This window comes from Podarcis filfolensis (assembly GCF_964270895.1).
Source record: "Podarcis filfolensis genome assembly, chromosome: 17".
Lineage (NCBI taxonomy): Eukaryota > Metazoa > Chordata > Lepidosauria > Squamata > Lacertidae > Podarcis > Podarcis filfolensis.
This window is the reverse complement of record NC_139621.1, coordinates 33,760,964-33,776,611: the sequence shown is the minus strand read 5'-3', so window position 1 is coordinate 33,776,611 and position 15,648 is coordinate 33,760,964. Positions and strand designations below refer to the sequence as shown.

Sequence of the window (15,648 nt, the reverse complement as noted above, 5' to 3'; positions counted from 1 at the left end):
CTAGTGGGTGGGCCAGGAAAATATTAGAACCCATTTCAATCTGGACAAGCCAGATTGAACTGCATATTGTCTTAAGAAACTCACACCAATTTGCAACTAGTTTTCTGCTGTGTAAAGGGGAATGCACTCTGCTAAGTAAAGGAAGTTAGGAAGGATATTAATAAACAATATATCCTCTCCTGCCACCCTGAACATTCCCACATGGAACTGCCATTGTGGTATACATATGTGATTTCCGAAAGAAATGAGCTTAAAGTATAAGCTCATTTAAAAATCTAAAGATTTCATTCATACAGAATACTCTGAGAAATAAAGCCTGGAATTGATTAGAAGCCGCATCATTCATTATGGTGTTTGATGCCACTAAAACCAGAGAGGAATGGCTTATGCCCTTGGTCCTGATCTTGCAAAGAGTTGCTGTGTTCCATCGGTCTGGGAGTCTCTGCTGGACTGTACCATGGCCAACTGCAAGAGGGTCTGAATGATCTCTCTTGCTAAAAATCAATAACACAAAACCTCCCACTGCGGATGTGTGCCTGGTCTACTCACACATCATGTTAGGGAGAAGGCCAAGATCCTGTGGATGTCAGCTCCTAGACCTTGGGGTATAGATAAAGCGTGGAGTGGAGTTGTTGTTGTTTTTTAGCAGTTAAAATGCTGGAATGCCTGCATTTCAGTACCTGTGTGGCATTTTGTCACAATGCCCAAAGGGTTTTGGTCTAGGGAGACTGAAAGGCAATCTTTGGCAGCAGCGATTTGGCTAGAAAATCACAGCTTTCTTACTTCCCGGATTACCAGCTGACAACGAGAGCGTGCTGAGTACTTTGGCGGCAGAACAGCAAGCACTGACGCGAGGGTTCATGTGTGTGATGGAGAGGGAGGGAACAGTACAAGTGAATCCCAGCTTTTACCTGACTCAACCTCCTGCCACTTTCTTGTCCAGAGATGTCGAAGCACCTCCCCTGATCTACTGGAAAGTGATTACGCTGGGATGTAAAACCCTGTTGAATAACAGTAATAATAATGACAAGCCACACAGTGGTGTTTTTTTCTTTTTAAAAAAGACACAAGGCATTCTCACATCCTGCCATGTCCTCCTGTCGTCTCCTATGATAATAACAAAAATAACAAACTTGCATTAAGGTTGCCTGTCAGGGAAGAGTGCCAGGTTTTTTTGCCCTTGAATATTTACACTTCAGTTTTACTCGCATACCTCGGCTTTTCAGTTCTGGGGCAGGAGCTTTCAACACTTGACGTGCTTCCTTAATTGCCCATCTATCAGCCAAGTTCACAGACAATAGGTGGGAGATGATAAATGAAGCAGAAAGACAGCAGAAAGACTACAAAATGAGCCTTCCCACCAGGTGGCAAGCAAAGCCAAAATATATTGGAATAGGCACCGTTTATTTATCTTATTAATTCAATTTCTAAGCCATCCTTCGTCAACTGTGATCACAGGGCAGTTTGCTGCAGAGGCACCAGCCTTCAAACAATAACTTTCCATAAAATAACATGAAAGCCATAACTAAAAGTAAGTCATCATAGCAATACCAGAAAACAGACCTCTATCAATCTATAGCTGGCCAGGTCAAATCGACTTTTTCCAAAATCCCAGGTGAAAAGGTACGGCTTCAACTGGCACCAAATTGACAGTGGTCCCAGTTGTACCTCCAAGGGAAAGGAGTTCGATAAATTAGGTGCCACCACAGAGAAAGCCCTATCTCATGTCTTCACGCACTGGCAGGACATCAAGAAGGGCTTCCCCTGCAGATCTTTATATATGTGGGCAGGCTGCTATAGGAAGAGATGCTATTTCAAGTATTTGGTTCCTAAGTCATTTAGGGCTTTGTAAGTTAACAATGAATTGGGCTCAAGAGCATACAAGGTGTGACCGGAATGTTCGGTGAATGGTCACAGAAATCGGACAGCGAGAAATATTTGAACACACATATCTTCAAAATCTTCAAAGCAGGCCCCCTCTGATACAATGCACCATTGACAACGTTCGTAGAACTGTTGAAAACTTCTGGAGAAGTCCTCTTTTCGTACAGCTTTCAGTTCCCTCATCACAGCAGCAGCTTGGACGTGTGAAATGTTGCGAAATCTGTGCCCTTTCAGTGCAGATTTAACTTTTGGAAAAGAAAGAAATCCGGTGGGGCCAGATGGGGAGAATATGGAGGGTGGGACAACTCGGTAACCTCAGCAGCAATTTCACATGGAATATGCAATTCTTCCGCCATCCTTCAGGTAGACAAACGCCGATCCCACATCAATAACTCACAAATTCTGTCGTCATTTGCCACCGTTCTGCTTGTCAACGGTCTGCCAGATCGAGGGTCATCTTCAATGGTTTGCCCCCCTTCACGGAAACACTTAAAGCACTCATACACTGTCTTTCGAGTTACAGCTTCATCTCTATACACAAATGTGAGCATTTCGTGGGTTTCTGATGTTGATTGTATGTTCAAATATTTCTCGCTGTCCGATTTGTGTGACCATTCACCAAACTTTCTGGTCATATCTTGTATAAACGATCAGTACAGATCCTGCAGAATCCATGCTGTATAACTCTGATGAGCAGAACCACTCAAAATTTTGCCAGTTGCCGGTTCTGAACTGCTGTTGTTATTAATTTAATTTTTTTTTTACCTCCCCCCCACACTTTCACAGAAATTTTTAAATGTTTTCTCTGTGCAAATGGCACATAAAATCTGACGAATAATTACTGAAACCCTGTATAGCAGGCCAAGTTATTATTAGTAGTAGTAGTAGTAGTGTGAGTAGTAGTAGTACGAGTAGTAGTAGTACCCGGCCCATCTGACTAGGTTGCCCCAGCCACTCTGGGTGGCTTCCAATGTATATAAAAACATGACACGTTATGTAATTACATAATTAATTCCAAAATAACTTAATCCACATATTGGTGATGCTGGGACTTTTAAGGCAATTTGCACTCTGAACCCAAAAACTGTAGTTGAAAACATGTTCCATTGACATCAATTAGACTAATTTCCAAATTACCTTTCTGGAAGCCAGAAAGCAATGCCATTATGTTGAATGGGGATAAATGAGTTTTCATTAAAAATCTGGATTATTTTAGTTCACATTGAACTGCTGGTTAGTATATGATCACCATTAAGGTACATGAGTAACATTGTCTGATTACAAGCATTCATGTATTAGAATACTGTACTGATCTTATGACCCATTGCATTTAAATCCCTCTGTTTGGATCTTTTAAATTCAGTATTCTCAATTTCCAGTTTAGTCAAACAGTGTGTTTCCTCTCTCCTCACGTCAGGTCAAACAAGAACAAACAATAAACCTCAATCCTAAATACAATTGCTGTCCAATCCAGCACCAATTTTGCTCCTGAACTCAGTGAAACTTACTCCCAACTAAATGGGCACAGGGTTGCAGTTTAAGGCTATTATACCATCAATTCTACATTTGTATGAAGACTGATGTACAAATCCACAATGCTTTTAGCGCACTCTGCTGTCTGTTGTCATGAGTGCCACACATTTGTTTTACCTTCCTTGCCCTAAGCTACTGAAGGTAATGGGACCCTTTATATGTCCAGCAACAAATTGTCACTGTTTTTTGTGTTGAATATATGCTATATGGTAATTTATGGACCTAATAGGTATCTAACACCATTTGCACACACAGAATGTAGGCATCCTATACAGTGGTATCTCGGGTTAAGAACTTAATTTGTTCTGGGGGTCCATTCTTAACCTGAAACTGTTCTTAACCTGAGGTACCACTTTAGCTAATGGGTACTATTTCTGGGTTAGCAGAGTCTGTAACCTGAAGCGTCTGTAACCCGAGGTACCACTGTATATAGAAATGAGCAAACCAGTGATATTTTAGGGAGCGGGCTAGCAGGTGGGGCCCATTATTTACATCACGGGAGGCTAAACAACACAAAACACCATTGCTGTATGTAGGTTTTATTTTATTTTATTTTTTTATCTTATATTTTGGAAATGTACATCCAGGTTTTTTTCCTTTAAATTTTTTAGGGGCCCCCAAGAGAGTGGGGCCCTAAGCTATAGCTTGTTTAGCGTATACGTAAATCCAGCACTGTAAGGTGGCCATCCAACCTATGGAGCGTGTTGCATAGAATCATAGGATTGTTGACTTGGAAGGGATCCCGAGGGAAGGATCATCTAGTCCAGACATAGGCAAACTCAGCCCTCCAGATGTTTTGGGACTACAACTCCCATGATCCCTAGCTAAACAGGACCAGTGGTCATGGATGATGGGAACTGTAGTCTCAAAACATCTGGGGGGCCGAGTTTGCCTATGCTTGATCTAGTCCGACCCCTCCATCCAATCTGAAACCATGCTTTGCAAAAAGTGCTAGTAGTTTCTACTGCTGCACCATCTTTTCTTGGAGGCGGAGCCACAGTCTGCTCTTTATTGATACGGCTCTCATTTCTGCCTCGAAGTACATTTAAAAAAAAAAACAACCACGCACAAAACAGGCCTCTGAGTAGGAACGCGGAAGTGTCCTCTCTATGGACGGCCACCTCTACACTTTCGTACTTCTACAGTCACGGAAGTAGCCGAGCGCTTCTAAAGGGACGGCTTCCCTCCAGGAGCATGCGCACACGGCTTCAAGAAGCCAAGCCTTGTGTGGGCAGGTAAGGTTCCTTTTTCCGGGTCCTGTTGATGTCTTGGGCGCCTCTCACTTTTGCAGAAGGGCTGAAAGCGGCTGGCAGAGGCAAGTCCGCCTTTCCCCTGGAGCTTGATCGGGGCTGGAGTATTGTTTGTTGGGTTTTGTGGTTGTTTCTGCTGCTCTTCATATTTTGCATCTTTTTACAAAAAATTTAAAAATCTCATGCTTTTATTTTATTTTATTTTTTAACTCATTCTTTTATTTGATATTAATATTTTGTGCCTTTATTTCTTTTAACCTCTTATTACGTGGCAATTGCTCCATTTTGTGGACTTTTCGATGCTTTCTAGTTATTGTGTGTGACTGCTTTGCTTTTGTAATTGCGTAATCCCCCCCCCCCCCGTGCTGTAAGCTGCTTTGAGCATGGCCTGAATTATACAAATAAAATGATGATCTACCGGTTTGGTAAGCGCAAAACAAGCATTTGCTTTCATATCTGCTGGCTGTTGGAACAAGTGCTAAGAAAGGCCTCATTTCAAGGTGCAATCTCACACCCACTTCTACCTGAAACTCCCACTGAATCAGGGTGGATTTGATTTAAATCGATTTAAATCATGATTTAAATCACTACTCAGTAAGACTTGATTTGAAATCATTTTATTTTTTTACAGAAAGGCATTCCTGCCGGTATAATCTTAATATTTACAACCAGATGAAGGTTTCATTTTTGGAACAATAACTTTTCAGAGTAGTTTTTACAGTTACAACAAAAATGACTGATTTGGTTATACTATTAGAAATACATAGACAGATAATTATGAAATTATTGTGAGGTTTAGTAAGTTAACTGTTTATATATGGACAACTTTTCTGCTGTACTTTATTGGAAGGAGAAAAATAATCATTTCCTTAATAGCAATTTAAACAATTTATTTCACTAATACAATAACATTATAGCATATGTATCCATGTTTGTTAACTGATGTGGTTAAACATTTTTAAAAAAAAAACTTAGACTGATTTTCAGCAAACCTGAAAAGCTTAAAACAAATGCTTATTTCCTGTACTATAATGTAACTTAAATAGAAAGCTATCTTTAGAAAAATATTTTCCACCAAAAGCATTTTATTTTTAAAATCCAATTTCAATTTTAAAAAATCAGTTTTTTTAAAATCATTGATTTTTATCTACCCTACACTGAATTCAGTTTCAGAAGTACGTAGCTATGCATAGAACTGTATTGTTGGTGACTAGGAAATTTATTAGGAACGCGGGTGGCGCTGTAGGTTAAACCACAGAGCCTAGGACTTGCCGATCAGAAGGTCGGCGGTTCGAATCCCCACAACGGGGTGAGCTCCCGTTGTTCGGTCCCTGCTCCTGCCAACCTAGCAGTTCGAAAGCACAGCAAAGTGCAAGTAGATAAATAGGTACCACTCCGGCGGGAAGGTAAACGGTGTTTCCGTGCGCTGCTCTGGTTTGCCAGAAGCAGCTTAGTCATGCTGGCCACATGACCCAGAAGCTGTACGGCGGCTCCCTTGGCCAATAAAGCGAGATGAGCGCCGCAACCCCAGAGTCGGTCACGACTGGACCTAATGGTCAGGGGTCCTTTTACTTTACTTACTTAGGAAATTTATTGGTGCATGAGGGATTGAAGTTGGCAGATGGTCCAGAATGATGGGACCAACACCTGCTGCCTGTTCCCCTGGTTGGTAGCTAGCAATCCTTTTGGCTACTTTTATGATTCCACCTCCTTCCTTATTATTATCATCGGGGCTGTTTTTACAGCTGGAACTTGCTGCAACTCTGTTCCTGCACCTCTCAAGTGGGCGCCATTGCCATTATAAGAGAAGAAGGGAATGGATACAAAAGCTTATGGGTTATGCAGAAATGGCGAAACTTACTGAAAAAATAAGAAATCAAGATAATGAACTTTTTATAAAAGAATGGAAATAGTTTATTGAATATTTACAGATAAATTGTAAACACTGAAAATTAGCAGGATTAATATAATAACCTTCAGTTTTGTAAAAGTATATATTTACTTTAGATTATTAAACGAGCAAGCTAAATGGATATGAAGAAGATATTAAAAAATGATTTTAAGGAACCGCAGAAAGAGGAGGAAGTCAAATTTTGAAACGTTAAATTGATTGTAAAACTAATGAAATGTATAAATTGAAAAATTGAAAAAATTAAAAAGAGAAGAAAGGAGGCGTTCATGGTGAGTTCCAGCTCCACTTTTGATAGAAAAATCATTCTTATTTCAATTTAACCTTTCTAGGTTTCCGTCTCTGAATCCGGCCATGGAATCTTCTGCTCCTGAAGGGGAGAAACCCGCACTCTCTGCCGCGATGAGGGCAAAGATAGAGCGGAATCGCCAGCGGGCGCTGATGCTGAGGCAAGCAAGGCTGGCTACTAGGCCCTACCCTCCTACCGGCGAAGGTTCGCTTGGCACTGCAATGTAATACACGATGGACAGGTCCAGGTAGCTTGTGCAGGTTAGCCTCCAGCTGGTAAGAGAGGCATGTGGATAGGGAAGAGGGAAATCTTAGAATTTTGGAATGGGATGGGACCCCCAAAGCTCATCTAGTCAAACCCCACCCCACCCGCAGTGGAGGGTTGATGTTGTGACCAAAGAGCAAATTCTCATGCTTTTCGACCTTGGGCTTGCCTCTGAAGCTTCTGTAGTCTGAGCCAGTTGTGCAATTTAGGGCAGTTCATAAAAAAACTTTAAATAAAAAAAAGCCTGCTCCAAAGGTCTTATCTTACTACACTAGGGATTATATAGCTAGATCTGAAATTTCATGCACATCAGTTAATATCTTGACCCTGCTCCACTGAATTGAAATTTCAGCCTTCACGACATAGGAAAACGGCCAAGTAAACAGCTATTTTCTTGAAATTTCAGACCTTTGGAGCAGGCATTTTCAAAAAAAAAGTTTTTTATGAACCGCCCTATTGTGCATATGGCTAGCAAAAGTATACAGGAAAGTAAAAGGCACATTATGATGGGACGTTGTGGGTTTCCTTTGTGGCTGTGTGATGCTGAAGTCTGTGAGCTCCTGAAGGAGGCTAATGCAGTGTTCCTTAAAAACATCCAGGCAAGAAGGGAAAGCCTTCAATCTGTAATGCTACAAAGCAGAAATCTTAGGTGGTTGCCACCAGCTTTGGAGTTATGGTCCAGGGATAGAAATTACCTGGGGTGATCCTTGATGTCGACGACCCAAATCCACTTAAAAGGAGACCTTTCAGAGACCTCTGGCCGATCTTCCTCGTTATTCTAGCAATCTGATCCTCTGCCTTCTTAAAAGTGAATGGGGATCTCTTAAATGTATAGAGAGCCAGTGTGGTATAGTGGTTATTGTCAGACTAGGATCTAGGATAGGTCTTTGGACTACAATTCCCATCATCCATGCCTACTGGTCCTGCTAGCTATGGATGATGGGAGCTGTAGTCCAAAAAACCAACAAGCAGTTGGAGACCCAAGTTTGGGAAATCCTGATCTAGGAGACCAGGATTCAAACCCCAAATGGCCTTGAAGCTTGGCTTTGGGTCAGTGACCAACCCTCAGCCTGATCTACCTCACAGGGTTGTTGTCAGGATAATATGGAGAGAGGGAGAACCAGGTATGCCACCTTGGATGAAATATAGGATATTAAAGCAATGCAATAATAATGTATTGGATTTCAATAGATACTCCTTTTTTTGGATTGTGGGCTGCTTCTAAACATTTGAGCAAGGTTAGACATGGCTGCCTCACCTACCAATAGACTTTATTACATTAGTGTCAGGTACTGATTGCAAAGTTTATTTTTGCTGTTTGTCTCTGCAGGCAGTTCCAAAGTGAAAGCACCTCCAAAGGTAATAGATACCGGGGGAGGATTCTTTCTTGAAGAGGAAGAAGAAGAGGAAAACACAGCAGAGAAAGTTGTGCATCTCCCTGGTAAATATGGCAGTGAGGAAATGGCTGCTGTTGGTTATGCTTAGTTAGTGGAAGGTGCCATGATAGGGGAAAATGGGAACTGAACCAAAAGCGAAATTCCTTGCTTGCAGAGACATAAAAATATTTGTCTGAAAGGCTGGTGCAAGCACACATTGCAATGTGTTCTTCTAGAAGAACTGATGAACATTACAGTGGTACCTTGGGTTACAGATGCTTCAGGTTACAGACGCCTCAGGTTACAGACTCTGTTAACCCAGAAGTAGTACCTTGGGTTAAGATCTTTGCTTCAGGATGAGAACAGAAATCGTGCGGCAGCAGCGGGAGGCCCCATTACCTAAAGTGGTACCTCGGGTTAAGAACAGTTTCAGTTTAAGAACGGACCTCTGGAACGAATTAAGTTCTTAACCCGAGGTACCACTGTATTGTGCATCAGTTCATAATTATCTAACAGTCTGGTCTCGCAGGGCTGGGAATGTAAAGAATGTTAAAAGGAATATGAAGGCTGCATGCATAAATACTATATTTAGCTGCAGGACAGAGAGTCAGAAGCCCTTTTATTCTTTCTTTCTTTCTTTCTTTCTTTCTTTCTTTCTTTCTTTCTTTCTTTCTTCAGGTTTTCCTTTTTCTTGTCTTTTCTCCTTTCTGCCTTTGTTCTTTTTTAGACTAAGTAGCTGTTTTGTATCAGTACATTATGAAAAGATACTTTGTAATGGGTATTTTTTGTGTAGCTCTGAATAAATATCAAGAAATAAATTTAAAATTAAATATTTTTTTTTTGCTATCTTGAATGCACCTTAACAGCTTATGCCCTGTTGTTGTTTATTCTTTTTTTTAAACAGGGCCTGTGTTAGAATTTGATTACATTATTTGTGAAGAATGTGGTAAAGAATTCATGGATTCCTACCTCATGAACCACTTTGATCTAGCAACATGCGATAATTGCAGGTATATAGCAAATAACGAAAGGGGGAAATAATGGCTTGTATGCAGTGCTGTGGCCAGCAGGATTCTACTGACCTATAGCACCCTGAATGGCTTTAGCCCTGTGTACCTGAAGGAGCATCTCCACCCCCATCATTCAGCCCGGACACTGAGATCCAGCACCGAGGGCCTTCTGGTGGTTCCCTCAATGCGAGAAGTGAAGCTACAGGGAACCAGGCGGAGGGCCTTCTTGGTAGTGGCACCTGCCCTGTGGAACGCCCTCCCTTCAGATGTGAAGGAAATAAACAGCTATCTTCTTTTTAAAAGACATCTGAAGGCAGCCTTGTATTGGAAAGCTTCTAATGTCTGATGTTTCACTGTGTTGTTTTGTATTCTGTTGTAAGCTACCCAGCGTGGCTGGGCAACCCGGTCAGATGGGCAGAGTGCAATTAATTGAATTATGATTATTATTACTGGCAAAGCGGCACTCACCATTTCTCTCATTCTCCCCGCAAAACTGCTCTAGAGCAGGTTTTCCCAAACTTGAGTCTCCAGCTGCCTTTGGACTACAACTCCCATCATCCCTAGCTAGCAGGGCCAGTGGTCAAGGATGATGGGAAGTGTAGTCCCCTAAAAGCTGGAGACCCATTGGATCCTCCAACTCTCTGGAGCTGATTTGGAGAGTGCACAGAACAGCTAGAGGGGACAGAAAGTGGAAACTCCATTGCGCACATGGAAATATTTTGTGCCAGTGGAGCCACAGCTTGGGCTGTGGCTCAATGCCCTCAATATTTCATATTTTGTGTGTGTAGTTTTGTGTTGTAAAAATTATTCTTGTTTCAATATAAATGTTCTTTGATAAACTTCATTTCAGCAAAGTATGATGAAGTTTGTTAAAGGTCGTATGTTTCAGCTGAGCAAAAAGGCACCTGAAATTTCACGCTAACATGACCTGCCCGTTGTAAAGGCATGTACAGGATAGCCCTGTGAAGCACATGCTCAAGTCTTGCGTGGAATGAAATGGTATTTGAATGTAGCCCAATATTATGTATGTTTACTTGGATGGAATACACACTAGGCCAAGTGCAGACCATAATAATAATAATAATAATAATAATAATAATAATAATAATAATAAATAATAATAATAATAATAATAATAATAATAATGTAATAATAATAATAATTAATAACACAGTGGTACCTTGGTTTATGAATGTAATCTGTTCCAGAAGTCTATTCTTAAACCAAAACGTTCTTAAACCAAGGCATGCTTTCCCATAGCAGCGGGGGAATCAATTTACAAATCGAACACACTCAACAGGAAGCAGAACATGTTCTTATTCCAAGGCACAGTTCACAAACCAAAACACCTACTTCCGGATTTGCGGCGTTCTTAATCCAAGTTGTTCATAAACTAAGCTGTTTTTAAACCAAAGTACCACTGTAATTAATAATAATAATAATAATAATAATAATAATAATAATAATAATAAATTACTTATACCCCGCCCATACCCTAATAAATGGGGTTAGGATTGTGTCCAAAATTGCTGAACTTTGCCTGGATCATTGCTGCTTCTGTGCAGTTACTGAGCAACTAGAACCGGGAATGCCTTTTAACCATGAGATGCAATTCATGGCTGGCTTAAGTTTTGTGGGCTGCAATTCTAGGCACACTTAGGGCAGTGAGCCACATTAAAATACAGTGGTACCTCGGGTTAAGTACTTAATTCGTTCCGGAGGTCCGTACTTAACCTGAAACTGTTCTTAACCTGAAGCACCACTTTAGCTAATGGGGCCTCCTGCTGCTGCCGCGCCGCCGGAGCACGATTTCTGTTCTCATCCTGAAGCAAAGTTCTTAACCTGAAGCAATATTTCTGGGTTAGTGGAGTCTGTAACCTGAAGCGTATGTAACCTGAAGTGTATGTAACCCGAGGTACCACTGTAGTAGGATTTACTTGTGTGTGTTTATGCATAGGACCGAAGGGAGAGGGCCATGGCTCAGTGAGAGAGACCACTCTTTGCTCTCAGAAGGTCTTGGGTTCCTGCCCGACCATCTCCTGGCTGAGCAGGGGAACTGCTTCTAGTCAATGTAAGCAATAAAGATCTCGTGGACCGGGGGACTAACTCTGTGTAACGCACCTTCCCCTATCAGATTGCTGGCAGACTGCTTTACAGCTCAGAAAATAGCAGCTCATACATAATAACGGTCTTAGTTTCACTGAATGGGACCTTGTTTCAGAGATGTTGAAGAAAAGCATAAACTCATAACAAGGAGTGAAGCCAAGCAAGAATATCTTCTGAAAGACTGCGATTTAGACAAGAGAGAACCGGTGCTAAGATTTATCCTGAAGAAAAACCCTCATAATCCGCGATGGGGTGACATGAAACTTTACTTAAAGCTACAGGTACGGGGCTTTCTTCAATGATGTGTGATCTCTCTATAAAAAAAACCACCCAGTTTTTATTTGCAGTAGGGAAGACAAAATGCAGGGTGTGATCCTCCAGAAAAGGTAATTGGGTACCTGGCGGTGAGAGAGCAGTGGTGGTTTCACCCACGACACACCGCCAGATGAGGCTGCCCTCGCGCTCTGGTCCTCAAACCGAAGGAAGAACAAGCTGTGAGGTGCTGGAGGTAATTCAGCTTGTTTTTCCCTCAGTGCCCGGGCACTGGGGGCAGAGGGAGTGTGGAGGAACAAAATGCATTGGCTCACTGGAGTGAAATTGCCAATACTCCTGCCAAGGCGCTGAGGCAGTTTCACCCCAGCGCTTCACGGGACTGGGTCCAACGCAGCTCGTTCCTCACTTCGCTTTTCAACATCACAGTGTTTGGTTGGTGATGCATCACGATGTTGAAAAGCTGCTATCGCCAAGCCCTATTCTGAACACTTAGGGATGCGGGTGGCGCTGTGGGTTAAACCACAGAGCCTAGGACTTGCCGATCAGAAGATTGGCGGTTCGAATCCCCACAACGGGGTGAGCCCCCGTTGCTCGGTCCCTGCTCCTGCCAACCTAGCGGTTCAAAAGCACGCCAAAGTGCAAGTAGATAAATAGGTACCGCTCCGGTGGGAAGGTAGATGGCATTTCCGTGCACTGCTCTGGTTCGCCAGAAGCGGCTTAGTCATGCTGGCCACATGACCCGGAAGCTGTACGCCGGCTCCCTTGGCCAGTAAAGCGAGATGAGTGCCGCAACCCCAGTGTTGGCCACGACTAGACCTAGTGGTCAGGGGTCCCTTTACCTTTACCTATTCTGAACACTTATGTACATTCCTTAGCACCCCCCCTCCTTTACATGCAGGAATCCCTTCTACACGTTAATTCAGAAGGGCAGCATTGTTACAAATGCCTTTGCTGGATACAGGCTATGTATCTAGTTTATTAAATGTCACACCACTTCTGTACCAACACGAATAAAACTAATGAGGTGGGTATCTGCATAGTTTTGTGTCCCATTTTTATAGTGAACCAGAGGAATTCCCTTGGAACAGATCCATGCAGGCTTGAGGCCTACACGAGGCTTCTGGGAGTAGACCACAGTGCGCTGCAAACGGAGATCAAACTCCGAGACCTGTTTTTTGTTTGTTCAAATGTCTTATTCTGCAGGTGATCAAGCGCTCTCTTGAAATCTGGGGTAGCGAAGAAGCGTTAGAAGAAGCGAAGGAAAGCAGACAAGACAACAGAGAGAAGATGAAACAAAAGAAGTTTGATAAGAAAGTTAAAGGTGAGTGTGAATTGAGCGTTCTCTTGACTACCCCAGCCCACAAACCTACCAGTTAAACAACAGGTGTCTTCATCTTCTAGCACACTGAACGGCTTACTGGGTACTTGTACAACACGGGTGGCGCTGTAGTCTAATCCACTGAGCCTCTTGGGCTTGCTGATCAGAAGGTCGGCAGTTTGAATCCCCGCAATGGAGTGAGCTCCCATTGCCCTGTCCCAGCTCCTGCCAACCTAGCAGTTTGAAAGCACACCAGTGGAAGTAGATAAATAGGTACCACTGTGGCGGAAAGGTAAACAGCGTTTCCGTGCACTCTGGTTCCCATCACAGTGTCCCGTTGAGCCAGAAGCTATTTAGTCCTGCTGGCCATATGATCCAGAAAGCTATCTGTGCACAAATGCCAGCTCCCTCGGCCTGAAAGCAAGAGGAGCGCCATACCCCAGTCACCTTTAACTGGGCTTAACCATCCAGGGGTCCTTTACCTTTTTACCTATGGTGGGGGGAGGGAGTTAGTCCCATCTATGGGATAGTTTCTCTGTAGTTTGGTCCTCTGAAATATTTCAGTTTGGTATAATTGTTTTGGAACTTCCAATGTTGGGAAGACTTCTGCAGTTTTTCTGCTCTTACAAATCCTGGACTACAATATACAAATCAGGGATCGTGGTTGAAAGCTAGAGCCCATCTCTAGGACACAAAAGAAAAACGTGGGAGCTTCTGGTCTGCCTTGAATAATTTTCTTCTTCATTTTGTATTAGAACTGCGCCGAGCTGTAAGGAGTAGCGTATGGAAAAAAGATACAAGCATTCATCAACATGACTACGGAGATGAAGAAATGATAGATGAAGACCTATACAAGAAAACCTGCACGACGTGTGGTCATGAATTAACATATGAAAAAATGTAGTATGTTCTTGGTGTGTTACATTAAAATGTACCTTTTGTAATTTTTTTTAATCCAATGCACTAAGTGCTCTGTGACTTTTTTTACACGCAGTCTTCCTCATCCACAATTGAAATGCAATGTTAAAAATTTGATTTCATGGGAGAACTGTGCAGCCTGCTGAATCATGTGAGTATTGTATTGTGTATCACTGCTAATAAAATAAAATAAATGAAAACAATGGTATTCTCATCCCTTTATCTTGCACCACATTATCTTCAGTAATTCCTGCTGGATATTCTAATAGTGTGATACAAAGTGTTAAGACTTCCACTGGGTGTACATCCCAATAGCATTTTGTTCACTTAGGACAAAAGATGCTATTGAAGTAATTTACTAGGGCTTTGTAATGCTCTACAAAAGTTGGAAGTACAGGAAGTGGCCCTCCTTAAATTATGCATGTGTATGGTTTCTAGTTTTGCTGGGTAGAGGAAAAGCCAGCGGACTCCTTCCCTTAACCACTTGAGATCTTATTTAGCCAGCAGTCCTTAGCACACTTAAGTACATGTAACTTTCGTTAGTTAAAATGAAAGCTGAGAAGCAGCAGCTCAAGTGTGAATCCAGTGGCATCTCACATATGTACACAAAGCAGTGATTTTATGTCCACCACAGCAAGGGCTTTTAAGCCAAGACAATCTCAAGGCTTTTCAGTAAGAAACAACTTAAATGGTGAAGGCATTCAGTAACGAGGTGTGTAGAGAAACCGGATGCAAGTTAAGTGCTTGGGGAAATTAATCAGAGGGAAATGGTTCTGTGCAACGAGGAAAGGTAGGAACACCAAGCAACACTTGGACTGCAAATACTGATGTACACTCCTGTGAGAATGCCTCAGGAGGCAAACCTCAGAGACAAGTTACATAATTTTGTTAGAAGATGACAAATTCATTCTGAACCCTTGTAAGATACCATCCGGATCCGGCAATCTTTTAGTTTTTTAATGCAGCCTAATACTTTGTTTCTTGTCTTAATTTGTCCGACTCCATTCCTGAGTTAGTCAAAGATTAGGGAAAAGCTAATTTAGACCCGTAATTTAGGACTGCTAAAATACTCTTTTCTAATATGAGACAGTAGCCTGTCCAGTCTTTACCATCACTCCCAAGTTTTGCCCATCCTTTATAGTTGTTCATGGCAAAGATGATATAGGTGAGAAATACAACAGTATCACTGAATTGCAGAATGTGAGGTCTTCGGAAAAAACCACCAAGTCTTCTTCACACAGTCCTTGGGCAGAGAAACAGGTTCATGGCATGTGGGAATACAGTTAAGCCCTGTGGTGGATCTGGATAGGTTGTTTCTCCCAGAGCCAAGAGGGGTGTGACCAAGATGTCTTGCGAAGCCATTTCTAACTCGGCATTTCATCCTGGCCAAATTCCTGAGCAAGTATGAGCATTTAGGACGATGCACAACATGCATCAATGCTTTATTATTATTATTATTATTAATTCTTTTACAGCAGACCAGGCTGCTTTCTTCTTAACAAAGTGAGATGGTCTGGA

The 15,648-nt window shown here is 42.1% G+C and overlaps 1 protein-coding gene across 4 annotated transcripts; it reads left to right on the top strand.

Moving 5' to 3' along the window:
* Positions 1–843: 843 nt before the first annotated feature.
* On the top strand, positions 844–14,333 carry XPA (XPA, DNA damage recognition and repair factor). Of its 4 annotated transcripts, none has more exons than XM_083593946.1 (7): positions 844–862; positions 6,909–7,069; positions 8,460–8,570; positions 9,410–9,515; positions 11,737–11,902; positions 13,098–13,215; positions 13,968–14,333. In XM_083593946.1, coding segments are annotated over exons 1-7 (813 nt in total). In that variant the 5' UTR covers positions 844–860; the 3' UTR covers positions 14,117–14,333. The 4 variants fall into 4 exon arrangements, with proteins under 4 accessions (XP_083450072.1, XP_083450073.1, XP_083450070.1 ...); XM_083593947.1 differs by lacking the exon at positions 844–862 and adding an exon at positions 4,666–4,732; XM_083593944.1 differs by lacking the exon at positions 844–862 and adding an exon at positions 4,670–4,793.
* The last annotated feature ends 1,315 nt before the right edge of the window (positions 14,334–15,648 follow it).

Excerpts from the sequence above, each read along its gene's own strand:
- XPA (XM_083593944.1), top strand. The coding sequence starts at position 4,681 with ATGTCTTGGGCGCCTCTCACTTTTGCAGAAGGGCTGAAAGCGGCTGGC. Across the intron at positions 8,571-9,409 it reads GAAAGTTGTGCATCTCCCTG|GGCCTGTGTTAGAATTTGAT; the intron begins GTAAATATGGCA and ends TTTTTTAAACAG. Across the intron at positions 9,516-11,736 it reads GCAACATGCGATAATTGCAG|AGATGTTGAAGAAAAGCATA; the intron begins GTATATAGCAAA and ends ACCTTGTTTCAG.